The sequence below is a fragment of the Marmota flaviventris genome, chromosome 2 (genome assembly GCF_047511675.1).
Source record: "Marmota flaviventris isolate mMarFla1 chromosome 2, mMarFla1.hap1, whole genome shotgun sequence".
In the NCBI taxonomy this organism is placed as follows: Eukaryota; Metazoa; Chordata; class Mammalia; order Rodentia; family Sciuridae; genus Marmota; species Marmota flaviventris.
The window spans coordinates 195,943,051-195,968,757 of NC_092499.1; the positions used below are offsets into that span (position 1 = coordinate 195,943,051).

Sequence of the window (25,707 nt, forward strand, 5' to 3'; positions counted from 1 at the left end):
TCATCTGAACCCCTCCTGCCTGCCTCCACATGCACTGCAAGGGGCACTGTCTGGGGGCTCTGGGACCAGCTCCATCCCAGGCAAGAGCTGCCAGACAGAAGGGGCAAGGAGGCCAGGGGCCGAGATCCCCACTCTGGGCCAAGGAGAGCCCCCATAGCTGGTGCTCTGTGATGCTAGGCCTGAGCCTGCACTCCCTGCTCCGAATCTCACTCCATTTAAAACCAGCATCTCCCCCTCTGCCTGAGGCTCTCGGGTTAATCATTAGGGCTTCCCAAGTAGCAGGAACTTTGACCTTGACTTTGTGGGCCTGGCAATGTGACAAGGTGTGACAGTATCTGCCAGAACAGGTACCTGGAAGTGTTCACCGCTTAAGGAGATGTGGTTCCTTTCCCCACGGAGACCGGACTGTGAGCAGAGCAAGGTCAAGAGCTTCTTGGGCACCAGAGGGGCTGTTCCAGCTGAGCGTCGTGGGCATCTGCCCCTCTGTGCCTGAACCCAGGACCTGCTGCTGCTGTCCACATGGCCCAGCCCCCGCCCAGCCGCTGCCCAGCCTGACCCCCCCACACATCCCGGCCGCTCGCTCCCGGGGTCTTTTCCTCACCTATCCCTGGGCCTCCCCGACCTCACTGCTCTGTCAGGCACAGGAGGCAGCCCACTTCGTCACTGTCCCCAAGAGTCCTGCCTGTGTTTGTTGGTATTTTGGGGTGCCGGGGATGCAGCCCAGCGTCTCCTGCAGGCAAGAGTGTGACCACGGAGTTGCGCCCCAGCCCCCTTTCTTTAAACTCATAGATAAAAACGGGGTCCCGTGGTGTCCTGAAGTGTGGACACACTGTGCGTCAGCCAGGCTCAACTCCTGGAGGCAGAACAGCAGTCACTACAGGGAGGGGCCCGTCCGTGGGCACTAAGTGCCCAGGAGCCCTGGTGTGGTACTACGCCGTGGGGTGACAGCAGATAGGGACGGTCCTGTAAAGCTCAGAAGTCTTGTTTTCAGGGTGGACCTTGAGCCCAGCAGGGACTGACCCATCATTTCTTCTTAGGTGCAAACTCAGAGCATGACTACGACACTCCCAGGTCCAGGAGCTCACCACACACCCGTGTGTCCTGAGGGGCCCCCTGTGGGGCACTTGGTCCTGGTGAGGACACAGGCTCAGAGGGCAGCGGTACCCAGCACCGCCCAGGGGCTGGCGGCAGAACCGCCTCAGCCTGCACTGCTCCTTCTGCCATGATAGAGGCCACCGGGTCACCCTGTCTCCTTCCTCCCAGGGGTCTTGGCGAGGCCCGGGAGGAGCTGAGATGGGGGTGGGGACAAAGAGAGCGCCTGTGCGTGGCGTGTGTGTGACACGGGAAGAGACGGCCAAGAGACAGGGACAGGCCGAGACAAGCAAACACAGTGATGGAGAGACGGACCTGGGCAGAGGCACGGTGACGGTGACGGTGACAGACAGGGGACAGGACAGCAGGGAAGACACCGATGTGCGGGGACGGCAGAGGCAGAGGTCTCCACGCAGCAGGAGCCAGGGCCTGGGGTGGAGGCCTGGTGGCCAGGTGGGCAGGGTGAAGGTGGCCCCTGACGGCCGTGCCCAGGTGTGTGACTCTATCTCCTAGTGTCCCAGGACACACCCCCAGGCGGGGCCACGAGGAGGCCTGCCTCCGCCACCACCTTGGCCAGGCTGGCTGTGTGGGAGCAGGACAGGCTGATCCAGGGGGACAGTGGCTGGTGGGGGACAGCTGCCCTGTCCCCTCCTGCTGGTGGGACCTGGTGGCCTCTGCGGCTCCTGCGGGGGCTCACTCTGGGGGAATTCTGACATGGGAACTGTCCACAACAACAGTCCCAGCAGCAGGTCCTTACTGAGCACCTACTATGTGCTGGGACACCTCGGCCCCTGCTGTTACCTCTACCAGCTGACCAGGGGCACATGGGCCCGCCTCAGTGACACTTCAGTGGCCAATGATGGCAACCCAATTCCCTTCAGGATCGAGGGAGCAATGGTGGGGAAGGGGCCCGGGGCACCCAGCACCGCATAAGGGCGCACAGTGAATCCCGTTTCCCGTCTCCAGGCCGCGGCCCAGCGCGCTGCCCAGGGGAGGGCAGAAGTCTGCCCACCGGACAGCGAGGCCTGTGCCTGGGTTCTCAGCGGCCCCACCAGACCGGGGAGCTGAGACCCTGGTCCTAGACCCTGGGCGGCAGGCGGCAGGGTCACACGCAGGCCCGGCCCTGGGCGCCCGCACTGCTTCCAGGTAGGCCTCCATTAACAGCCCCCCAAAAACTCCTCACTGTCAGAAGGAACCTCCCCCTCCCCCCCCCAAGACCTCGACAAGAGTGCTGCGCGGGAAAACGCAAGGTTCAGAACCAGAGAGCCAGCCAGGCACCCTGACCCCCAGCACATGCTCCCCGACCCCCAGCACACGCCCTGACCCCCAGCACACACCCCAGATATCTGTGATGGGGCGAGGCCATTGCGCAGAGCAGAGCCGCCTGGCAGGGGGTGGCAGGTGGGGCGCTCTGCCCCCCACGGTCCTGTTAATTTCTGCCACCTGCTCAAGTTGCACAGTGTGCAGGGAGAAGGCGCCTGGAGACCCTGGGTCTGGTGGGGGCGGGGATGCTCCCTTCCGCCACCAGCCAACCAGCCAGGCTCCTCCTCAGCATCCTGCAGAGGGGAGGTGACCCTAGAGGCAAAGCCCCCTTGCTCCAGGCTGGATGGGGCAGGGAGGGGACAGAGCTGGGGGCCACAGGGGTGGGAGGGGAGGGACACCAGACTTGGTACCCACCAACAACTCCTAGGCACCTCTGCCCAGACCACCTGGGCCTCCGTCCCAGCCCATGATGACGCTGCTGGCTCTCTACTGCCTGGAGATGTCCCCAGAGAAGTCTGAAGCCAGGAGGACTCAGGGGCCTCTGAACAGCCACTGAATGCCCTCACCGAGCACCTGCTGGGCTAAATGCTGGCGAGGGAATGAGCAGACCCAGCAGCACCTGCCTCATCCCAGCTACCAGGGAGGCCGGGACAGGAGGATCCTAAATTCTAGGCCAGCCTCAGTAACTTAGCAAGTCCCTGTCTCAAAGGAATATAAAAAGGGCTGGGATGTGGCTCAGCGGTAAAGCACCTCTGGGCTCAATCCCCAGTCCCAATAAACAAAAAATACTGGCAGTTAATTAAAATTAAAGACATCCACATATTAAGCAGGCCAAGAACATGTGTGGTTGGAGCCGATTTGGCCTGAGAATCTCTAGTTTGCAACCCCAGGCATCAGGGCTGCGGCCCGCCCAGGGGAAGAGGACAGGTTGGAAGAAACACAGAGAACAAGCTCAAGGCTGGGTCAGATCCAGGCTCTGTAACCTGCACTGTGTGGCCCTGGGCAAGTGGACAACACTCTCTGATACTCAGGTCCCTTTCTTATAAACTGGAACACGATGTCCACTTCGGGGGTTATCATAGGACACTGAGGCCAGGCACAGGAAGCCCTTCTTGGGTAGTAGATGCTCAATGAAACTGCTGGCTGCCAGGCGGCTCTTAGTTTGGCTCCTGCTAAAGGCTGCAGGGCCCCGCTGCAGCTGGTGCAGAGCCCTCCCACACCTCCCTGGTCTCAGAGGCCTCCAAATGGGTGGGGCCTGCCTGAGGGGGACAGGTCGCCCACCTAAAATGCAAAGCTGGGGAAGGTGCTGAGTAAGACCATGTCTACGACAGATTTTCCCCATGATGTTTAGCATTTAGAAAAATTGGTTGCTGACTTTAAGACACTGGAAGAGTCATATCAACCCCAAATGTCCAGCTCTCTCCCGCAAATAGGAAAATCTAGCCACCTTTGGTCCCCAATTACACAAGGCTGGTGCCAAGCAATTTGTACCCCTTAGATGAGGGGTGCAATTTGCCACGGCCCCAGTACTCCCTCCTGCCCTGCGCTGGAGACACTCATTTCTGTGACCCGATGGCCCCCTGGGCACCTGTGGGTAAATCTCCTGCGGTTCCTCCCTGCCCTGCCTGGGGGCCCAGCTCCTTCTCCATCCAGCTCCTCTGAATGCCTGTCCTGGGCAGGTCTGAGCCTCCCCGGGCCCCTGCTGGCCCTGCTGGGGGAGGGGTGAGCAGGTGGGCCAGGCATGGAGGCCAGGACGCCATCCATCTGCCCAGCAGGATGGAGGGACGCAGCCTCACTTGGTTCCGCTATTAGCCCAAGAGCCTCCCTGGAAAGCACCACATTCCTCTCCATCGGAAAACTCCATCCCGATGACGCCTCGTGGACACTTTGGCCCGCAGAAAACAAACAGTGGTTCGCGGCAGATTAGCCAGGTTGCCCTGCGCCTCCGGGCGCGTGTGCCAAGGGAGGGCTGGGCCCTGGCTGGGACAGGCCTGGGGCATCTGCTGAGGCTTCCCTTAGGGTTCAGAGTCTCCCATGGTCCCCTCTGCACAGGTCTGGAGCCACCTCCAGATGGGGGCTTGGTGTGCGGGGCCAGGCCGCAGCTTCCCTCGGGACAGCGCCCGGGACACTGGTGCTCGATTGGAGCCCCCCCCAGGGCTCTTTTCTCCCTCTGGTGGGAAGAGGGTCCCAGACCCCCTGGGGTGAGGCTCTCACGGAGCTCAAGGCCCAGCAGGGACCCTTCAGGCTGAGGAAACTCCCCAGGACAGCACCCCACGGCTCGGCCGGCGCCACTCAGCTCCCACATCTGAGGCTCACAGGACAGTGACGTGCGCTGCCCCCTTGGATCAGCAAGCAGAGCTGACCAAGCCACCCTGCTACACACCCTCCCCAGGCCCCTGCGGACAGTGCTAGACTCCTCTCTGTGGCCTTAGACCTGTAGGATCTGGCGCCTGCCACCTCCCTGACCCGCTGCCCCCGGGCCAGCCTGCGGGGACTTCCTGCTATTGCACAAGCGCCAAGCCCCGTGGCCCCAGAGCCCCTGCAGGTCCCTCTGCCAGGAGCACCCCTCTCCTGGCCCCAGACAGCGTGTCCTCCTCATCCAGCTCCTGGCCTCCAGGGCCCCTCCCCAGGGCTCTCCGACCTCTCAACCAGCAGGCCAGGGCGCCCCCGGGGGCAGCTGGCCACCGGATGTTCTTAGGATTCGGTCAGCGTCTACATTCTCCCCCCAGACACGCTGTCCTCCAAGGTGACAGGCTGACAGCTAAGCCCTCGGGCCCAGGAGATAACGCTGGCGGAGACCGGAGATCAGAGATCTCGCAGATCTCGCGGATGGAGGCCGGGGTGGACAGGGAGGTCGGTCCTGGCTGGAGGCTCGCACACTGAGGGGCCGTGCGGATGCATCATTGAAAACTGGACCTTGACGTGGGGCAGCAGGAGGACACGGGCTGCTGACCAGGAGAGCATGTCCACTGTGCAGTGGGGACGGGCCCCTTCCTGTGCCTCGGTGCCACGTGCCAGGCCACTGGACCCTGCGTGTCTCCCTCAGGCTCAAAGGCAGAGGGAAGCTCGGGCTTCAGCAGGGGACCTCCCTAGGGAACCCTGGCCATCACACCCCTCGGGGCCGCCCAGGCCTATCCCAGCCCCAGATCACATGGTGGTGGCCGGGGGCCGGGACCCCTGTGCTGGGATGGGGGGGGGATGGCTTCCATACTCTGTGCCTGGGGCGCTGGGGGACCCGGGCCTCCCCCCTGCAACTGCAGAGGGAGGGAGGGGAGGGAAGGAGGGGCTGGGAACCAGCGCTGGGGTCGGAAAGAACTAGACCAGTTTTCCCTGTCCCCGGTCCCCGACCCCCAACTCCCCTTCCAGCTGATGAAGGAGCAGGAAAGGCGGACACCCCCAAGAGGCCCGCAGGCTCCAGGGTGAAGGCTGAGGCCTCTCCCTCTGGGCTGCAGGAGGGTCCCCACACCTGCTGGGGGAGGGCCGTGGGGAAGGGGAGCGCAGGGAGGGGCACAGGGAGGGGCGCAGGGCAAGACCTGCCTCCAGGGTGGGGAGGTGGGGGGGCAGGAGCTAAGCCCTGGGGTACAGTTGAGCCCCAGGGAAATGAGCCAGGGGACCCAACCCTGCCTGGGCCCCTCAGGCTGCCTGGGTGTGAATCCCGCCTGAGGCCTGAGCCTCAGCAGGCCACCCGGGAAGGCACTGCGGACAGATCCCAGACGCGGAATCCTGGCTTTGGGAATAAGGACAGAAGAGCCATCCGGAGGTTCTGCTCCTCTCTGGTGGCAAGTTCAGCACTGGGAGCAGAGCTGGGCCCTGGGTCCCTGCACCTCGCTCCTGCCTGGGCCAGAAGACCCTCCGGCCTCGTTCCCCCACCTTTGAGGCAGCAGCAATGAGCAGACCTACTTAAAGAGGGGGTGGGGGGCCCCTGCAGCCTGCTCCCGGGAAACCGGCCCACACACTTCCCCACCCCTCCCCCAGAGGAGCCTGGTGGGGCCAAGTTCAGCCCCGGCTGCTGAATGACTCACCTCCTGGGGACGAGCTTCCTGGAACAAGTCACCACAGGTAGGCCTGGGCCCCTGCTCCAGCGCTGCAGTCTGGTGGAGGTGAGCGGGAACAGGTCCCAGCCCGTCCAGACACCATGGACCCTGCAGCAGCAGCAGCTGGGGCACCCAAAGGCCTGGCTTCCCAGCCTAGCACTGACCTCCCCCTGCAGCCTTGGCCCGTCCGTCTGTCCGTGGAAGGCCGGTGAAACCTTGCAGACCACGGACTAGAGGGGAGGGGAAGGGCAGAGCCAAGAGCCCCCACTCGGCACCTGCTGTCAAGAGGGCTGCAGGAGGCCATGCCGAGGTCACCATCCTCTCCCCATGGTGTGCCTCTAAAGCAGTCAGTGGGCAGGCTGGGCTCCTGGTCACCTAGGAACGTTCGCTGTGACTCAAGGAAGGCAGGACAAAAGCAGCCCATGACTTCATTGTCATCGGAAGGTAGAAGGCGGGAGTTGGAGAGAGGCAGGAAGTGGTGTGAACTCCGTCTCAGAGGGATCCAGAGGGGACCCTGGACCTTGCAATCCATGAGGCCACTGTGCAGCCCTCTCCGAGCTCTGGAGGCAGCCAGGTGAGGGCAGGTGTCCCTGGCGGGTGCCAGACGACAGGGAGCTGAGCTGGGAGCCGGGGCCCAGGCCCGGAGTGTGGCTACCGGGGGACAGCTCAGGCCTCACAGTCACTGCAGCCTGGCCCCCGGGAGCCTACAAAGGCCCAATTCTGTGACAGGGCTGCTGAGGGGCTCCGCTCCCCTGTGGGGTGGGTGACACCACAGCTGGGCAGGGGCGCGAGGTGCACACTGGGTGCCCTCAGGGCCTGGCGCGCTGTAGACAGAGGGCGACAGGCAGCTGGTGGGGCAGGTGCCTGTCCCCAGGGGCAAGGCCGGGAAAGGTCAACCAGGCCCCAGCCACTACAGCTAGTGTCCTCAGGCAAGCCCTCCGTCCCTGGGCCTTAGTGGGTCTCCCCAACTGTAGGACAGGTGTGACAACAAAGGGGCCTTTCTCAAAGGCCGCTGAGAGAAGCCAGTGCCCCAGGAAGTGGCACAGGACACACCGACATGAGCCCTAAGCGGCGCACAGACCAGCTCACCCCAGGGCGCTCAGCACCCTGACAGCAGGGCGGGAGTCTGCTGCGCATTGAGGGGTGTTGATCAGCACCCGGGGACCCCACGGCACATGGCTAAAGCACCCCGGCCATAATGTACTGACCGACTGTCTCCAGTGGTGGACGAATGTCCCCTGGGCCTGAGGGTCAGTAGGTGGTATGTGTGATGGTGAAGTCTTCATTGTAGGTTCCATCTGGCCTCCATTTTTGCATCAGAAAAAGGGACACAACGATCCTTCCATCCTCAGGAGGTCGTAGGGAGACTCCAGGTCAGAACAGGATGTGGAACCTCTGCACACGGCCACCTTCCGGGCTCCTCCGCCTGCTTCAGGCTGACTCACGCAGTCTCACGAGGCCCATCCTGGCCTCGTCCTGGACGTGGCCCTGGTCATCGTCCTTAGTTTATATGGACAGAGTGGGGGGTGCTACTTCTGCTTCCCGTGGTAATCCCAGGTGGGGCACAGAATTTGGCAAACAGTAGGCGCTTAATAAACTTTGGGGGCATTGTGTGAGCAGGCACAGCACTGCAGCTGAGGTGCAGGGCACAGAGAGGCCCGTGCCTAAGGGAAGCCAGGTGAGCGCCCCCCAGCCCTGGGGCCAGGCAGACCACTTCCTGTCTGCTGAAGGGAAACTGCCCTTTGAACTCTACTTCCTGAGCCTTCTCCCCCGCTCGGGGGTCTGTGAGGAAGCAGGGAGAAGCCCTCCTCACTTTGGGGGGCAGATACTCACATTCCTGAAGGAGGGGAACCCGGCGGAGCCCAGCCACCTCCACAGGGCCTGCGGGAAGGCCCCGTGGTCCCGCTCGGCCTGACGCACGTGGGCTTCCAGGAGGGCAGCGTGGTGCCCAACCATCCTGACGAAGGCCTGGCAGAGAGACAGAGAGTCCATGAAGCCACGTCTGCAGCGGCCTGGGGCACATTCCTGGTCGAGCTCCCTCAGCTGGCAGGGCCACCAGGGCCTTGACCACTGGCCCCGGCCTCCCTCCTCCAGGCCCCGCGGCCTCCCTGCAGGGCCTGGCAAGGCCTGCTCGGTGGGGAGACGCTTGCAGATGCCCCAACAGTAACGGTGGCAGCTTCTGCCAGATCTGCCTGGTCCTGCTGGTGTCCTGTGGCTTTCTCCTACTTTCTCCCACAGGAACCCTCTCTTTAGCCTCCATTTTACAGAGGAGAACAACTGAGGCACAGGGAGTTTGGGTCACCTGCCCAACCAAAGTCACATAGCCAGGAAGCAGTAGAGAAGACACTCAAAGCACGTCTGTCATATTTCAAAGCCTTTTTAAAAAAATGATCATTAAGAACGGAATTTCTTAGCCAGGCATGGTGGCGCACACCGGTAATCCCAGCAACTCGGATGACTGAGGCAGGAGGATCTCAAGTTCTCAAGGCCAGGCTCAGCAACTCAGCAAGACCCTCAGCAACTTAGTGAGACCCTGTCTCAAAATCCAAAGGGCTGGGCATGTGGCTCAGTGGTTGAGTGCCCTGGCTTCAATCCCCAGGGCAAAAAATACACACATTTGGGGCTGGAGATGTGGCTCAAGCGGTAGCGCGCTCGCCTGGCATGCATGCGGCCTGGGTTTGATCCTCAGCACCACATACAAACAAAAGATGTTATGTCCACCAAAAACTAAGAAATAAATATTTTAAAAATTCTCTCTCTCTCTCTCCTCTCTCTCTCTTTAAAAAAAAAAAAAAAATATATATATATATATATATATATATATATATACACATATATATACATACACATATATACATACACACACACACACACACACACATTTTTAGGAATGGCCCCAAGGCTCACTTTGATAGTTGATGAACACTGGGATTCGGAAGGCTCCAGGGGCCAGGCAGGTGCAGAGGACCAGGTGGAGACCGAGGAATGCTGGGTCCAGACCCACGGGGACCAACCAGCCCAAGGCCTCAAGTGCAGAGGTTCCAACTGAAAAAGCTGTCTGGAGTCAGACTCTGGTTAGAATCCAAGTCCCCCTCTCCTCAGCCAGGTGCCTTTCCCCAAGTTGCTTAATTCCTATTAGCCTCAACTTTCTCATCTGTAAAACGGACAACAGCTCCTTATTAAAGAAGCTGAATGCTTAGCTCATATTACGAGCTCACTGGGGTGTGGCTCAGAGACAGAGCGCTTGCCAGGCACGTGCAAGGCCCTGGGTGCCATCTCCAGCACTGAAGGAAAGAGGGAGAGGGAGAGGGAGCTCATTAAATGTTAGACGTTATTATTTTTTAAAAAGACATTCCAATTTTATGCAAAGGCTGTGTTTTTATTCATGCCAGCAATAAACCCGCACTTTAAAAAATGCTACGTAGGCCCCAGAGAGCCCGGCACGACCCTCTGTGACCTCTGGTGCCCTTTCATACTTTTCTCTATCAGCGCGTGTGTGCACGTGTTCATGCGTGTTCACGTGTTCATGCGTGTTCACTCGAGGTGGCCGGTGCAGTGCCATCTCAGACAAGCACCGCCTCCCTGGGCTCCCTCGCTTGTTCCGATCGTGAAATGGAAACAACCCTGCACCAGGTCCGGCACCGGGTGTCCTGCACTGCCACCTCCACCCAGCCCTCCCCGCTGCCCCCATCCCACAGCCATCCTCCATCCCCTGGGTTCCTCCACAGTGGCCAGGTCACTCTGTTTCCACGGGGCCAGTGCCTGGCACCCCCTGCTTGGGTGGCCCTGCCTGTCTCTCAGGCCTGAATTAACCGTGTGCTCTCAGAGGTCCTCCCTGACCACCTGTCCTCACAGTGCCCCTGAGCCGCTGTGGAGTCACCCGTCTCCAGCATGTGGCACTGCGAGGGGAGGTGCTGAGCCAGCACCAGGGCCTGGTGGGCAGAGGGGCCCCCAGAGGGCCTGGGTGCATGTGGGAGCAGGGAGCAGGAGCAGGGAGCAGGGAGCAGGCAGCGAGCACCTTCTCAGCAAACACGAGGCCTGGTGAGCCCAAGCCGCAGGCATCCACTGGGCACTGCTGCCTGGTTCTGGCTGCGACTGGGCCAAGGGGCTGAGGAGCCACCTGGCATGTGCGTGCGGGGTGTGCATGTGTGCGCATGAGCCTGTGTGTGTGTGTGTGTAGGCATGAGGGAGCATGTGCACATGAGCATGTGTGTGAGTGTATTTGTGTATGTGTGAGGATGTGTGTGTGCACATGTGTAAGTGTGAGCGAGTTTGTGTATGTGCTGTGTGTGAGCATGTGAGTGCTGTGTATGTGTGGGTATGCATGAGTGTATGTGTGCATGAGTGTGTACACATGAGTGTGCGTGTCAATGTGAGCGTACATGTGGGGGCACGTGTATGTGTATGTGGGAGTGTGTGAGGGAGTGTGAGGTCTCTGGATGGCCAGAGTGTGAGTGGGGGGGCATTGTGAGCATGTGTATGTGTGTGAGTGCATGTGTGTGCCTGTGAGTGTGTTTGAGAGTGTATGTGTGTGTGTGCATGTGGAGGGCATTGTGTGTGCAGTGTGTGTGTAGTATGTGTACATGTATATATGCATGAGTGTGTGAGTGTGTATGGGCATGTGTGAGCAGTGTGTGAGCATATGTGTGCGTGTGTGTGAGGTCCCAGGGCGGGGAAGCTGTCCTGACTGGCCGCAGCAGTCCCTGGCCAGCACATCTGGAGGTGACCTGGGAGCGGGTCCCCTTCCTCTAGCCGACTCTGACTTCACCCTCCATGAGCCGAGGCGGGAGGAGCCCTGGCCCTGGCCTGGCCGTGGCTCCGGCTGTGGCTCCGGCCCTGGTTCCAGCCGTGGCTCCGCCGCCGCCCGCCAGGGCAGCAGGGCCAAGCTGCCACGGGAGGCTGGCGCTGGCCGGGCCTGCAGACCTGACTTGGGATGAAGCCGGCCCGTGTGTCCTCAGGCCAGGGTGTAGTGGCAGAGGGGACAGAGGGAACGGCTGGGGCCCAGGGGTCCCCTGCCCTTCTCTGGGGAAAAGGCCGCTGGGAGGCGGCAGGAGGGCGGCCGGGCTTAGGCGCGGGTTGACTGAGGAGCGGAGCCTCTGGCCCAGCCGCAGGGCGGGTGCCGTCCAGGCAGGGCCACTCCGCGCTCCAGGACAGACCTCGCAGCCCCCACTGGCACGTCCCTCCTCGGGGCCTTGGGCCAGTCCCTGCTCGCGGGGCCTCCACCTTTCTTCCGTGGAGGGGGGCTGGCCCCGGGCCGCGGCCGTGGAGGCCAGTCTCATGGCCGCAGAGCCCACAGCAGGCGCCCAGGAAGGTCGGTTTCTACTGGTGCAACTGACGGGACCAACTGCCGCCGGAGAGTCCCCACCGGGTGGGTCACACAGATTCTGAAAGCAGGGTGGTCTCAGCGTGAATGCCACTGACTCGCCAGTCACCCGGGGCCCCCAGCTGGCAGGCAGAGCGTGGCCGTCACTCCAGACGAGGCTGCTTCTCTCAGTGACAACAGCTGCCACCTCGTCACTGCCTGTCCTGACGCCCGCGTGGTGCCAGGCAGGGCTGCCGGCTCCTGCACCCTTGACCTCGTGAGGGGCGACGGCCTGTCCCCAGATGGCCGGCGAGGACACGGGCTCTGGGAGGCTGCGGTCTCTGGATGGCCAGACCCGAGCCCCGGCTGCCTGGCTCTGCACCGCCCCCTGGGACCGCGGGGTTCTCACGGCTCCTGTTGCCCTGTCCCACGTTTCCTGTCCGCCGGCGGGAAATGCGAACTCTGCTACAGGAGTCGTGCCCTCTTGGAGCCTTGGGGACCCGGTCACAGAGAACTTTCTGAGCAACGCCGGGAAGCGCCCCTCAGGCTCAATGTTGGGGAGACTCTAGGGCAGCCCAGAGAGTCCCACCCCGCGGAAGGTGACAGTTACCGCGCAACCCCAGCTGTTCCCAGCAGGGAATGGGGGTGGCCTTCCAGCACCAGGCCCCGCAGCAGCGCCGGCTCCTGTTCACAGGCCCTTTCACAATCTCCACCAAGACTTTTGGGACCGGCCGCTGGAGTAACAAGGCAGCCACTTTGGGACACAGCTGGGAGGTGCTAGGAGTCCCCGTAGCCACAGCTCCTCCACCCAGCCCTGACTCCACGCCAAACAAGACCCACACAAACGCCCACCCACAGATGTCCAGCAGCATTGTTCCTCACAGCCAAGTCCAAGCCACCCATCGTCCATCAACTGATGATGGACAGTGGACCCAGGCTCGCCCACAGGCTGGGGTAGGGCTCAGCCAGGACACAGAAGGAAGTCGTGACCCCACCGTGAGGCGGGCGTCGGGTGACTGAGGGAAAGCAGACGCTGAAGGCCACTGCGGTTCGGCCCCCCTGGAGGGGAGTCCAGGGCAGGCAGGCCACAGAGGGACGCTGGACCTGCGGGCCCAGGGCTGCTGAGGGGTTTCCTGAGAAGGTGGCCTGCAGTGAGACAGCAGCGTGCCCTGGACACAGGACCCCCCACAGGGGCTGCACTCCTGGGGACCCGCGGGGGGCCCTCTGTTTTCTCCTGTCCTCGCTTAACAACAAACTTGACACCTTGGCCCAGCCAGAGACGCCAACCGCTCATAGCAAACGGAGCAACTCTAACAATGTCTGGCAGTAAAATGACTGTGAGCGTCACACTGTCCTGGAGCACAAGCCTGCGACGGGCCAGTCGGGACTGCCACGTCACCAGAGGTGGGAATCCTGTACAGCAGGGTGCCCTGGACGAGGGGGTGACACGTGGCCTGGGTAGACAGCATGAGTTTTTATCACCCAGCTCAGGCTGGCACAAGAGGTAAAACTTATGAAGTATTTGCTTCTAGAACGTTCTACATGATATTTTTGGACTGAGGTTGACCACAGGTAACTGAAGCCATGGAAAGTGAGACACGGATAAAGGGGTGCTACTGTGATCAATTTGCACTTTCTCAGGGGAAAAGGGACAGTAGCCCCTTTGATGGTCCTGTGCCATCCCTAACCTGGAGCTCTACAGCCAAGGGCTTTGCTCTTTCCTGCCCCCGGGCCTTTGCACGGGCTGTTCCCAGCCTGGGTTCTCCAGGGCGTGCTGCAGACCTTAGCAGAAAGGCCATCCTAGGGAAGACCTGCGTTCTGGCTCTGCTCAGCCCCCTGGGCTGCTCCCACAGCTCCCTGTCAGACCCATCCTGCGTCCCTGTCTGGTGCTCCTCCAGCAGATAGCAGGAGACCAAGGGTCCCACCTCAGGTGTCCCAGCACCGCGTCAGGGGGGGTGTCAACAGACGCTCGTTGAACACAGGAGCATTTGGGCCTGACACCATCCCGTGCAGCAATTCTCCTTTTGCAGGGAAATGGGGGCTCACACACTGGCTCACAGAAAGCCAGGAGTCACCCCCCAGGGGACCTCTGGCGACATCTGGAGACATATTTGCTTTTCACAACTGGAGGGTGGGAGGGAGGGTGCCAGTGGCTTCTCATGGGCGGAGCCGTCTGCAGGACGGCCACGGCAGAGCTTGCTGGCCCGGTGGGTCAAGGCCCAGGCCCTGGACGCCCTCCCTGGACCTCCACACCAGCCACGGGCTGTGCTCTCCCACTTCCACCTTCCCTTGGGGGACAAAGGCCTCGGCTGGCAAGGTCTGGGCAGCCTGGCTCCTGCGCCCATGTCCCCAGCCCTGCTCCATCACATGGCCCTTGGCCCCGGGACTCTTTCAGGGCCACAGCCTCCTTCCTGCCCGGGCCTCTGCCTGAGCTGTGCCGGCCCTGCCCTCCTGCCCGCGGCTGCTCCCCCTCCAGGGGCCTGCAGACCCTCCCGGCCTCCCCTCCCTGCACAGCAGCAGCCTGGCCGGGCGTGTGGTCGGCAGTGTGCGGTGGCCCCCAAGACACTCTGTCCCAGACCCCGGAACGGGCTACGCTACTGGCAAGACAGACCAGGCAGGTGGCTTAGCCAAGGCTGCCAGCCTGGACCACCACCGTGCGCCACCAGGGTCCCACATCCCCAGGAGGGTCCTCCCCCGAGGGAGTGGGGGGCAGAGTGGGAGAGGCTGGGAGATGGAGGAGGAGAAAAGACTCCCTGGAGCCCCAGAAAGAACACACCTGCACCTGCCCAGCCCTGGGGCACTCTGGGCTTCTGGCCTCCGGGCTGAAGGTGGCACTGGGGCTGGAAGCCACCCAGCCTTCGGTCACTGGCTACGGCAGCAAGGGAGCCATCAGGGACATGCTGGCCCTGCGCCTTCCTCTGCAGGACGGGTCTGTGCTCCTGGCTGTGCTGTGACCGCCCCCTGGGGGCACTCAGTAGCCTGAACGTCCAGGAGGGAGTGGCCGCCAGCCGGGCGGCCAGCGAGAGCCTCAGCACAGACCTTCCCAGTTCCTTTTCCTCTCTCAAACGCGTGGAATAAAATGTGAATGAATCAGCTATTCCAAGGGCATCGCTTTAATTATACCCCTGCTCCTTCTCTGCTGACAAGAATGTTAATTCTCTGCTAAGTCAGTACTGACCGCCTTGCTGGCTCCCTCTGCTGCTCTGAGGGCCCAGCCCTCCAACCAGGTGACCCCTGGGCCACTGGGAGCCCTGTCTCCTGGTCCTTTGCTGAGCAAGAGGCCAGGGCCCAGGCTGAGGACCACACGTGGACGGACGAGGGGTGAGGCTCCGGCCTCACATGACCAGTGGTGGGCTCCAGGGAACGGGCTCACCCCTCCCCTGGGAGACAGGGACAGGGAGGGAACCAGCCTGGCCGAGCAGCAGCAGCGGGGGGAATGAGATGCTGAGCCTCTGAGGGGACGCGGAGGGACGCGGAGCCAAGTACCAGACGGGGAGAGGAATCAATGGGGGGCAACGGGGCGTGGTGGGGACTGTGGCAAAGGGAGCACCTATGCAAGAATGCAGCCTGATGAGATTGCAACGACTCAGGAGGCTGAGGCAGGGGGATCACGAGTTTGAGGCGAGCCTCAGCAAGTTGGTGAGACCCTCAGCAACTTAGGGGGATTCTGTCACAAAACCAAAAATCAAACAAAAAGGATGGGGAATGGAGCTCGCTGGTAAAGTGCCCCACGTTCAATACCCAGGAGAGAGAGAGGGGGAGACGGAGAGCGAAGGGGGGGCCCAGGGCCTGCAGATGCTCAGTCTCATCTGGGTCACCTTCCTGTGGGACTGACACATGAAAATCCACGAATTGTCCTTAGGCTGTGCCCATCCAGTGTGTTTATGCTTTGAAAAATAAGGAGATTAAAGTACTTAAAGAAATGTGGACCCCAGTTTGTCAGTGCTTCTGGATTTTCAGAAGAAGCTTCAAATTCAGATTTTTATATAAAGTAGCTCAATTTTTAAATGTTGGAAGCGAACTCTTGTCGTTAAAAAAAAAAAACCACGAAGCACTCCCCCTTCACCCCCAGCTCCCCGCCGGCCTGATGCCGACACTCTCAAGGTCAGACCAGCCTGCGGTCACAGGGAACCCCCTTATCCTGGACATACCTCCAGCCGGTCCACTTTGGCATAGATGCCACGCATTTCTGTCACTTTGGCCTTAAGGACTGGGACATTTTCCTCCAAGATCTGTGAAGTGTCACTCCTGATCTGAAAAAGAAAGCGGCTTGTGAGGCCACGTCACTGCACCCTCCTTACGGCCTCGGGGCCACAGGGGTCCACACAGGCCCCACTGATGGCCACGATGCCACGTAGCATCCAGTCAAGGACAACGTGGAGTTCCAGATGGGGACCAACCTCACGCCCAGGACCCCCCACTCACCCAGGGATTATTCACTGAACCGAAAATCAAGCCCAGGGCCGTGAGCCCAGGCTGGACATCTTCATGTGCAAACCACGGACCTCGAGCACACGGAAGATTCGGAATCACCTCTCAAAGCCAGAGCAGAGGCGAGTCCAGTTTTCACTGCGCTGGAATTAACCAACTAGTGGGTTGATGACTGTCACTAATATCCATTAATGACGTCACACAAGCCAGGAAGCTCGCCGGCGAGGCGCCCGCTACGCGTGGGTGTTGGCTGTTCTTTCTTGAACCATCTCATTTAACCTTCAGTTTCTTCAGCCTGAAAGGACCGGAGACGGGACCGGGGACTTTGAGCAGCCACATCCTCCCGTCATCGCCGGAGGGACACCGAAGCCTCCGTTTTGTTTCAGAGCCAAGGCCAAGCCACCTTCTGCATGTGCGTGAGAGAGTCTGCCTTCCTGTGGTCGCGTCCCCACGGCTCTCCAACACTGGGGATCCACTGGGGGAGGACTGTCACACGCTGTCCCCATGCCCCCTGCAGCCTGCTCTGCGGGGCGGAATCCCTTCAGCCAAGGCTCCTCGGACACCGGAGTCAGGTTCTGGGGCCCGCGGTCCAAGGAACACCAGTGGACACAGTAGGAGCTGGACTTGGGGCTCAGGACGATGTTTGAATTCAGCTCTGGTCATGGTGCCACCATCTCCTGGGCACCTGGCTCCGAGCCCAGCACTCTCGGGGACGCCTCTTTCTCATGCCGATTCCACGGAGCCAAAGATCAGTCCTGAGGGTGCATGTGGCAGCAGGCTGTGGCCTCGGGCCTACCCCCCCCTTCTCCAGGACCCCAGGCCAGTCCCTGCCAGCCCCAGCCTCAGTTTGCTCATCTGTAAGATGAGGATGTGAACAGGGCTTCTCCCGCAGACCCCTGGGGTACACGGGCCACCAGTGAGTGAACGTGGCCCTCCGAGGCACCCACCCGGCCCAAGGGTTCTGGTATTAAGTTTCCAACTTTAGCATTAAGCAGAGACATGGGTGGTCCCAGGGCTGGACAGGGAACATGTAAGATGAGCCTGGGGCACCTCCGTACCACAGTCGGGAACAAGGCCGGGGACGTGTCAAAGGGCACAGGGGCCAGCCTGGGAGAGCAACAGCCAGGCGGGAACACTCTAGTGACAAATGATAACGTGTCACTGGATCCTAACCCAAAGCCGATAATGCAGGCGCCCTCCACACCCGTGGCCACACATCTGGTGTCCATCAACCACCCGTCAAAATACTAAGACAAAACCTGTCTGTGCCCAGCGCGAACGACGTCCTCCTCGCTCTCTAGACAGGAGGGCACAGGCACCGCCGTGGCTCGGGCACCGCATTAGGCATCAGAGTCACCGAGGGACGATCTGAAGTAACCGGAGGGCTGCGTGGGGCTCGGAGGTACAGGCTCAGGTCCCAACCCAGCTCTGCATTAAAAAAATAACGTCCCCGGAGGGTGGGGACAGGCCACGTGCAAGTGCTAAGCCACTTGACATCAGGGATGCGAGCCTCCTGGAACCAGTCCCCAAGGACACCGAGGAACCCGGGAAGGCTCGAGGGAGGGGGCACCCAGGGACAGGACACGGGAACGGGGGGGGGGGGCAGGGAGTTTCCAGGAGGGGAACCTGCAGTGTCCCCTCAGATGGGCAGCCGAGGCCACACCAGCACGATGCCGCGTGGGCCCCCGGCAGAGTGAGGAGAAGGCCCCTCCCCGTGGTGCTCTGAACCAAACCCCCGTCCCACCGCGGGAAACCCAAACCAGGGACCATCTACCGGACGCCCGACCGCTCCGTCACCACACTGTGGAACCAGGAGGAGCAAGAGAGAGACCAACACTGCCCCAGCCGGAGGGACCCAGGGGACACGCCACTGTGCCCTGGGGCACCGGAGGCTGGCCCGGGGCAGGAGGAGGGGTCGGTGGGAGCCGAGCAGAGGCAGCACCCGCCGCTGCCCGCTCACCGGCCAGACACACACCGGGTGGGGGAGGCAGTCTGAGAGAGCTTCGAAATGTCTGTAAATAGAAAACCAGCCCCAGACAGAATGCAAGGATGGTTTGAGATCCAAGGCTCAGGTCTCGTCTTCGGCCGTGAATGGCTTCGGTGCCACCAGCCAGGCTCCAGATGCAGCCTGGGCTCCGTCACAGTCCCCACCCTCCCGTGCGGTCCCTGCCCCCCTCATCTGTCACCTGGGACAGGGAAAAGCCCTCAGACCCTCCCTTTCCTCCCAAGGCCATTCGCTAGGAGCTGCTGCCCTCCACAGGGCCAGCGACGACCCCTGACCCCTGACGCAGCCGAGGGCAGACGACCCCTCTGTGGCAAGGTCCGGCCACAACCGCCAGGGCTTCTGTCGATTCTAAAGCGGCAGATGGGGTGGGGAGATGGGGGCTGGTCTGGGGGGGCAGTGGAGAGGATCCAGGAACCGCCCCCCCTTCCCTAAACCTGAAGGACAGAGGGGCCGTGGACTGAGCAAGAGGCCCTCAGGAGGCCGTGTCTCCTGGGCTGAGGCTGCAGGCGAGAGGGCAGGGCCTGCCGCAGTAACTTAGGGCCGGGGTCCCAGGGGGTGGGAGAGCCCCGAACCTATAGGGTTCCCGCATGGGCTGGGGACATGAGAGCCCACTTCAGGGGCATTCAGTGTAGGCCAGCCGAGAGGGCACGAAACCCCCAGGCCACATCTGCACGCTGTCCATGTGCTGGGGACAGACCCTCTGAAGCAGGCACTGGTCCACCCCAGCCTCATCCTGCAGGTGACAAAACAGACCCAGAGAAACAAGGGAGCGAGGCAGTGGGGGGCTGGGACTCCAATCAGGGTGGTCCCAGGCCACGTGCCCACGGGTCTGCAGGCAGCTTCTGCGGGCCCTGTCACATCTGCCCGGTCACACCCAAAGCCAAGACCCACAGCCCAACAAGCGAGGCCAAGATCTCAGAGCCAGGCTGCTTCCCTGGGAAGCCCTGATTTCCAGTTTCTTGTCAAAAGAGCTGGTCACACTGAGCCCGCCAGTGTCCCACACAGTGACAATCCGCTGGAGCTGACAGGGGTCCCCTTGGGTTAACCACAGAGCCCACCACTCCCCAGAGTGTCCCTAACGTGGAGTCCGTGGCTACAGGGGCACTTTCTTCTTGGAAGACAGTCAGAGGAAAGCGGCACATCTCTTTGGTCACACCCGACCCCCTTCACAGCAGCACGCGGCGGCATCTGAGTCTGCACTCTGAGGAGAGCGGAGGCGACGGAAGATCGGCGCTCTCTGGGGCTCTGCCAGGACACACACTCAGCAGTCTGTCAGCCCGGGGGCCTGGCAGACCCTTCCCCAGCCTGTCCTCCCTCCCACGTGTCCAGCAGCAGGTGCTGACGTCATCACAGAGCAGGACCTTTCGGTGCCCCCAGGAAGGAGAGCCACGGCACGTGACCCCAGGCACATTCCTAATGCAACTGCTGGGCCTCGGCCAGCAGGGACTTTCCTGCCCGTGAGCAGGCCGTCGGCTCCCGGGGTGGGCCTGAGGCGGCCCCCAGGGCCGGGAGCTGGAAGGCCCTACAGATCCCATCACTGGAGAACCTCACTGCCCGGGCCTCTCTGCCTGGGTAACAGGGACAAGCAGCAGCTGCCGTTTATGGGTCCTGGATGTGTGGCCGACACTGTGCTCAGAAATGGTTAATTAAGTGTGGACGACATGAAGGGCCAGGTCTTCAGTGGGCGACCCGAGGATTTGAACATGTGCTCACCTCTGCGTGATCACAACCAGGGCAAGAGGCAGAACACACCCATCACCCGGGAAGTCCTCCCTGCCTCTACCCAGCCACAACCTCCCGCCCAAAGCCGAACTCCCTCGAGTGCTGACACTGTCGATCGGCATGCCTTTCTGGACTTCCCAGGAATGAGTGGCCCAGAGTGCCTCATGTCTGGCTTCCCCCTCTCAACAGCGTGCCTGCGAGACTCGTCTATGTGGCTGGGTACAGGAGCCCCCACCTTTTTCATTGCTGAGTAGTATTTCCATAAACCATCGATTCCCCACCACTTTGCTGATGGTCATTGGGGCTGCTTCTCCCAGTCTGTGGTCTTTGGAACAGGGCTGCTACAAGCATATGTGGCTGAGCCTTTGTGTGGACACTGGTTTTCATTTGTGTTTTATAATGGCCTCAGATTAGGAAGACCAGGATGTAGATGAGCGGATGTTTGACTTTATGAGACACACTTCCGAAGCAGCCCTACTGTTTTGCATGTCCGCGGGTAATGGGTGAGCTTCAGTTGTGCTTCATCCTTGTGAACACTTGCTATCTTGGTGGTTTTAAAATCTCAGCCATTCTAGTGACACGAATAAAGTGCACACCTCTGTCTCAGCTGTTCAATGCAGGTCACAGCAGACTGGGATGCCGCATTCCTCCATGAAGCGGGGGTCCACACCCTTCCACACCTTTGGTTCTTGGTGGGCTCTGTGGTTACTTTCACCAGTAAAGTATGACGGAAGGGACCCTGTGTCAGTTTCCATATCCGGGCCTCATGGGACCTGACAGACTCCACTTCCTGCCTATGGTGGCCCGACGGCCATGCAGTGAGGAAGCCCAAGCAGCCACGTAGACAGGCAGCAGTGCCGTGGGGCTCTGATGAGCTGTCCCCTCTGTGCCCTAAGGTACTCCACATCTGCTGCTGTTTTATACCGCTAAGTTTCAGGCTGTGACCACAGGAGCCATCATCTCCACGTTACAGAGGAGAAAACAAGGTTCCGAGAGGTAAAGCCCGAGGTGTGCCTGGCGGCCCACAGACCCAACCTTCGTGTACCAACAGTGGGTACTAACAGAACAGGTCCCTGGACAGAGTAGTGAATTTCAGTCACAGACGGGGACCAAGGACAGGCTGGTGGACAGATTAACACATCAGAAAGGAAGCTGGGCTTCGGTCTCTGGTGGCCTGGTCTTAACAGGATGAGGCTTCTCCACAAGCCACCCAGCGCCAGCCAGGCCACTCTGGGACCTCGGGACTCATCAGTGTTTCTGAAGGCTGAGAGGAGCTGGGGACCATGAGAGGTCCACAACATGACATCACCTGCTCCCTGCAGGTCCCCACTCATCCCTACCTTAGATTTTAGAGCAGTTATAAAGAGAAGGAGCTCCCATCCTCAGGCTGACAACTGATGCCCCTCCACAGCTGTGGAACCTGCTGACACAGGGCACACGCACTGGCACGCCAGGCCTGGACAGTCGGGGACATCTGTGGCACTACACAGAACACAGGTGAGGGACTGTAAACCCAAATGCCCCCAGGAGCCACAGAGGCACCGTGGGTGGACAAGCAGGCTGGGCACATCCCTTATGCAGATACCCTCAGGCAGTCTCGCTGCCACAGGGGACCCGCTCCCTCCATGTCCTGGAACGGGGACCCTGTCACAACACACAGAAGCCCAGGGTGGCCATCCCTGGGGTGGGTCACACTTGCCACCCACAGGGGCAGATGCTTGCAGGGGGTGAGGGGACAGGCCCCCCAGGGGGACCAGATCTCCATTTCTCCAAGAGAAGCCAGAAATCCAGACTTTGGGCATGAAATTCTAAAAATATCAGCAGCTGATTCCTTTTTTTCCCCCAGAAACATCAACATAGCTGTTGGCAGCCCTGGGCCGGGAGTCATCTGTGCCCAACCTCCGTATTCAGGGCTTCGCTCGGGGTTGGGGGACCTCCCTGTGCTGCCTGAAGTCTCGGGGCTCCTGGCGGCACCCAGAGTTCCCACCACCCGGCCGGGTTTCCAGGACTGGGCGGTGGTGTGACCTCTGTCCACATGGACTCCCCCCCGGGCTCTCCTCATCTCTCAGGCTGCCTGGGGCCTCCTTCCACAGGGGGCCCGGGGATGGGTGGGGAGGTGAGGACGCAATGTCCTTGGTCATCAGTCTGCACCGTCTTCGGACCCACCTTCTCTGCTGTTCCTCCCCCAAGCCCCAAATCCAAGGCTGCCTGCTCTGTAAGCCTCCCGTTCCCCAGGGGGCCCTGACAGCCTCTGCTCTGGGACCCCCGGGCCTCACATCACCCTCTGGCTGGTCCGGCTGGCGGACCTCCACCTCCGTGGACAGGGCCCAGGGGCTGGGGATGGATCTGACTCTGTCCCCAGCTCATCTTGGGGCCTGGGCAGGAGAAGGGCCAACCTTGTGAGGAAGACGGTTATTTGGCTGTAAAAAGTCCTGCTGGTCACCTTGCCGCCAGGTAGAGCCACCTCTGCATGAGAACCTGGTTCCTGGGCTGGTTCCCATCTTGTTCCCAACAATGTCCCCAGAGGCTGGCCCAGGGTGGGCACCGAGACGCCTGTGCCTGGCACAAAGCTGGTGCTCGGTGTACGTCTGGGGCTGTGGTCACTGTCACCCCCTGGGCACCCTCTAACACCTGGCTGTGGACCCTGAGCTTCACAGGGCCCTAGGTCTCCTGGACAGGCCCAGCCTGGCAGCCTTTGTCCACTCTGGGGGAAGGGGGACCTGGCCACAAGACGGGGTGCTCTGGACCTCCAGGCAGAAGCCTCCACCCTGGGTTCCTGGTTTGCCTTCACTGAACTTGGAATCTTCTAGAAAATTCCACCATGGCCCCCCAGGGCTGCACGCCCGCTGGTGGACAGGGCTGGTCCTCGGCAACGTCTCCCTGCCGGGGCCGGGTGCAGAGGGGGGCGCACGGCAGGGCAGAGGGACAGAGGGCTCCTCCCGGCCGCCCGCCCGTCCCTCCCCTATCCCCGACCCCGGTCCCCGCGGGGGAGTTAATAGAGCGCCCCCCCCCCCCCCCCCGCGGCGTGGCCGCTCCAGGGCGCCACCTCGTGGCCGCGCCGCGCCTCCTGCAGCGGCCCCGGGGAGAGGGGTCAAGATGGCCGCCGGGCGGCACCTGGGCGGGGCGGCGCTGCCCGAGCGGGGTCGCCCCTGCCGAGGGCCTGGCTCCACCCGCGCCTCGCGGCCACTCACCAGGTCGCCAGGCTCAAGTCCTCCAGCGCCACGAGTAGCCCCTCGATGGCCGCCTCCACCGCCCGCGCCTGGAAGGAGAAGGTCCTGCGGCCAGCGGTGGTTTCCAGGGAGACGGGCACCCTTCCTCGCTGCTTCTTGCCTTTGCTTATTTATTTTTGGTTAAGCAAACTAAGCCTTAGGTCACCTGCCCTGGCCCTCCCGGACCCTTCCCTCCTCAAACCTCTGCAGGCTTGTTTCAGTAGCAATGAACTGCAGCCCTCTTGACTCCCGGCCACAGGGGACTGGCCAAGGCCAGTGGCCATCTACTCTGCACCGTTCAGTGGAGATGAGACACATAAGTACTAGCAGGAGTTAACACAGCCATCCTTGTCCTCCCTGTGGTACAGACCAGGAAACCAAGGCTCAGAGAGGTAAGGTAACCTGCCCAAGGTCCCACAGTTACCAAGAGGCTGGATCAGGGGTCTCAGGCAGGTTGGAGTCCCCCATCTCATAGCCTGCTCTGATAAGCACCTTGGCATGTCCCAGCAGCCTCAGAGAAGTGGCATAAGCTGCACAGGTGTAGCATGGGCAGTTCTGTACAACTGTGTACAAAACCGCTCAACAGAGAAGGCCCCGGCTGTGCCCATCAAGAAGTCGTTATTTACTGGAAGTTCAGGTTTAACCGGGCATCCTGAGGGTTGTCTGCACCCCTGTCACCATGCTTGCTCAGCCCTGAGGAGCGGGCCTGACAAAGGAGACCTGAAGGTCTTAGGCTCTCTGAGGGTCTGAAGCTCAACAGTTGTTGGGTCCAAGACACTGGGGTGCTGAGGGAGTGGTCAGGGGTGGAGTGCAGGCTTGGCATGCACAAGGCTCTGGGTTCCAGCCCCAGAACTGAAAAGAGAAAGCGAGCGAGAGAACTTACCGGCTTGGGCTCCTCTCAAAGGCGCTCACCCAGGTCTCAAGCAACTGGCCGCCAGCAGCTGTCAGGAAACACAGGCCGAGGTTGGCCAAGTCTCAACATTTGTCAAGAAATTCTAATATCATAGGAAAGGTCCCAATTATTAAATATGGGCATAGGTTCAAAAAAAAAGAATCTTTTAACACCCCACGGGCCAAACCAAACAGGAGCAGTGCCGGCCTACGAAGCCGCTGCCTACTCACCTGTGCGGCCTTCACCCCTGGAGCCTGCACTACTTTCCTGACCTATAAAGAGCCGTTTAGGGGCTGGGGATGTGGCTCAAGTGGTAGCGCGCTCGCCTGGCATGCGTGCGGCCCGGGTTCGATCCTCAGCACCACATACAGAGATGTTGTGTCTGCCGAAAACTAAAAAATAAATGTTAAAATTTCTCTCTCTCTCTCTTTAAAAAAAAAAAAAAGAGCCCATTTAGGCTGCAGCCGTTTAATTAGCGGCCACAGAGCAAGAAGGCTCCCCCGAACATGAGCCCTTTCTCCACTGACCACAGGGCCCTGCCGGGGACGTGTGACCAGAGGCTGCTGGGCAGGCTGGGGCCATCCCACTCCTGAAGACTGCCCGCCACCCACTTGTCCCCACCGAGGTTTGAACCGAGCCCAGCGCCTGCCTCTGGCGTGAGCCGTCGCTGCCACAACAAAATAAGCCACTCGCTGCACAAAAGCCTCCTTCCGGCTGGAGTATAAATAGTACCCAGTTGCAATTTTAAACTCTGGAACCTTCATCTCACAGCTGGGAGTATTCTGGGCTGCCGCAGGGACGCTTGACAGGAGCAGGGGCCACGGGGGGCACGAAAGAAGATCCCCTGGTCCCAGAAAATAAAACTGTGGTCAGTGACGTCACCTCATCACCACGCTAGGGAGAAAGATGGGCCGAGGGCAGAAGGGGAAGGTGGGATGTTTCTTTGGATCCAAAGAGAAATGAGAGGGATGGGAGGGGGCAGGGGCTGCCAGAGAGCCCCAGGAGCCCGGATGCAAACAACCCAGACCCCAGCTGGCACACCTCGGAAGAGACCCATGGGGCCACGGAGGCCTGTAGCCACCAAAGGGAGCCTCCTTCCCAAGATGCACCCGAGCTCCCAACCTCCACAGTCCAGTTCAGAAAGGACCAGGCCTCGGGGCCAGCTGGAGCTCAGTGGTAAAGTGTGTACCTAGCCTGTGCAAGACCCTGGGGGGGCGGGCGTGGTGGCACACGCCTGTAATCCCAGTGGCTCGGGAGGCTGAGGCAGGAGAATCGCAAGTTCAAAGTCAGCCTCAGCAACAGCAAGGCACTAAGCAACTCAGTGAGACCCTGTCTCTAAATAAAATACAAAACAGGACTGGGGACGTGGCTCAGTGGTCAAATGCCCCTGGGGTCCCAGCACTGCAGAGAGAAGAGAGGAGAGGACAAAGACCAGACAGGGCAAGTTCAAGTCTGTCCTTGGTGCCAAGGCCGCCGCCTCCTCCGCTGGCCTGGGACCTAACCCAGTGGCCCCACTTGTGTGTTTTGGTGGCTCACCGACAGGAGCCAGCCTACCCATACCTGAGCCACATCCCCAGTCCTGGTGGCAGGGTTGTCAGGAGGTTGACCAGATACCAAAAGTGTGACTGAATCATTCAGCAGATGCTGACACACACAGGCACAGAAGGGACAGCTGTGTTATGCTCCTCTTTCCCGAGAGATAGAAGCAATGGCTGATCACTCGGTAGAGACGACCCCACTCGATTCCCAGAAGAACC

General features: G+C 61.0%; 1 protein-coding gene and 1 long non-coding RNA gene across 3 annotated transcripts in view; one reads left to right on the top strand and one right to left on the bottom strand.

The window, feature by feature from the left end:
* The window catches only part of Bcas4 (breast carcinoma amplified sequence 4), a 53,293-nt gene that overhangs the window by 14,573 nt on the left and 13,013 nt on the right, over positions 1-25,707 (bottom strand). Inside the window, exons 2-4 of one of the 2 annotated variants that reach the window (XM_071608991.1) lie at positions 23,041-23,108; positions 15,843-15,960; positions 8,223-8,357 (exon numbers count right to left, since the gene is read on the bottom strand). In XM_071608991.1, coding sequence (XP_071465092.1) covers positions 8,223-8,357; positions 15,843-15,960; positions 23,041-23,108 — 321 coding nt within the window. The remainder of the gene's footprint in view (positions 1-8,222; positions 8,358-15,842; positions 15,961-23,040; positions 23,109-25,707) is intronic. The other variant, XM_071608992.1, reaches the window with a different exon arrangement.
* LOC139704785 (uncharacterized) lies at positions 6,385-9,142 on the top strand. Its single transcript, XR_011706785.1, has 2 exons — positions 6,385-6,963; positions 8,804-9,142. It is a non-coding gene; the product is annotated as an uncharacterized lncRNA (long non-coding RNA).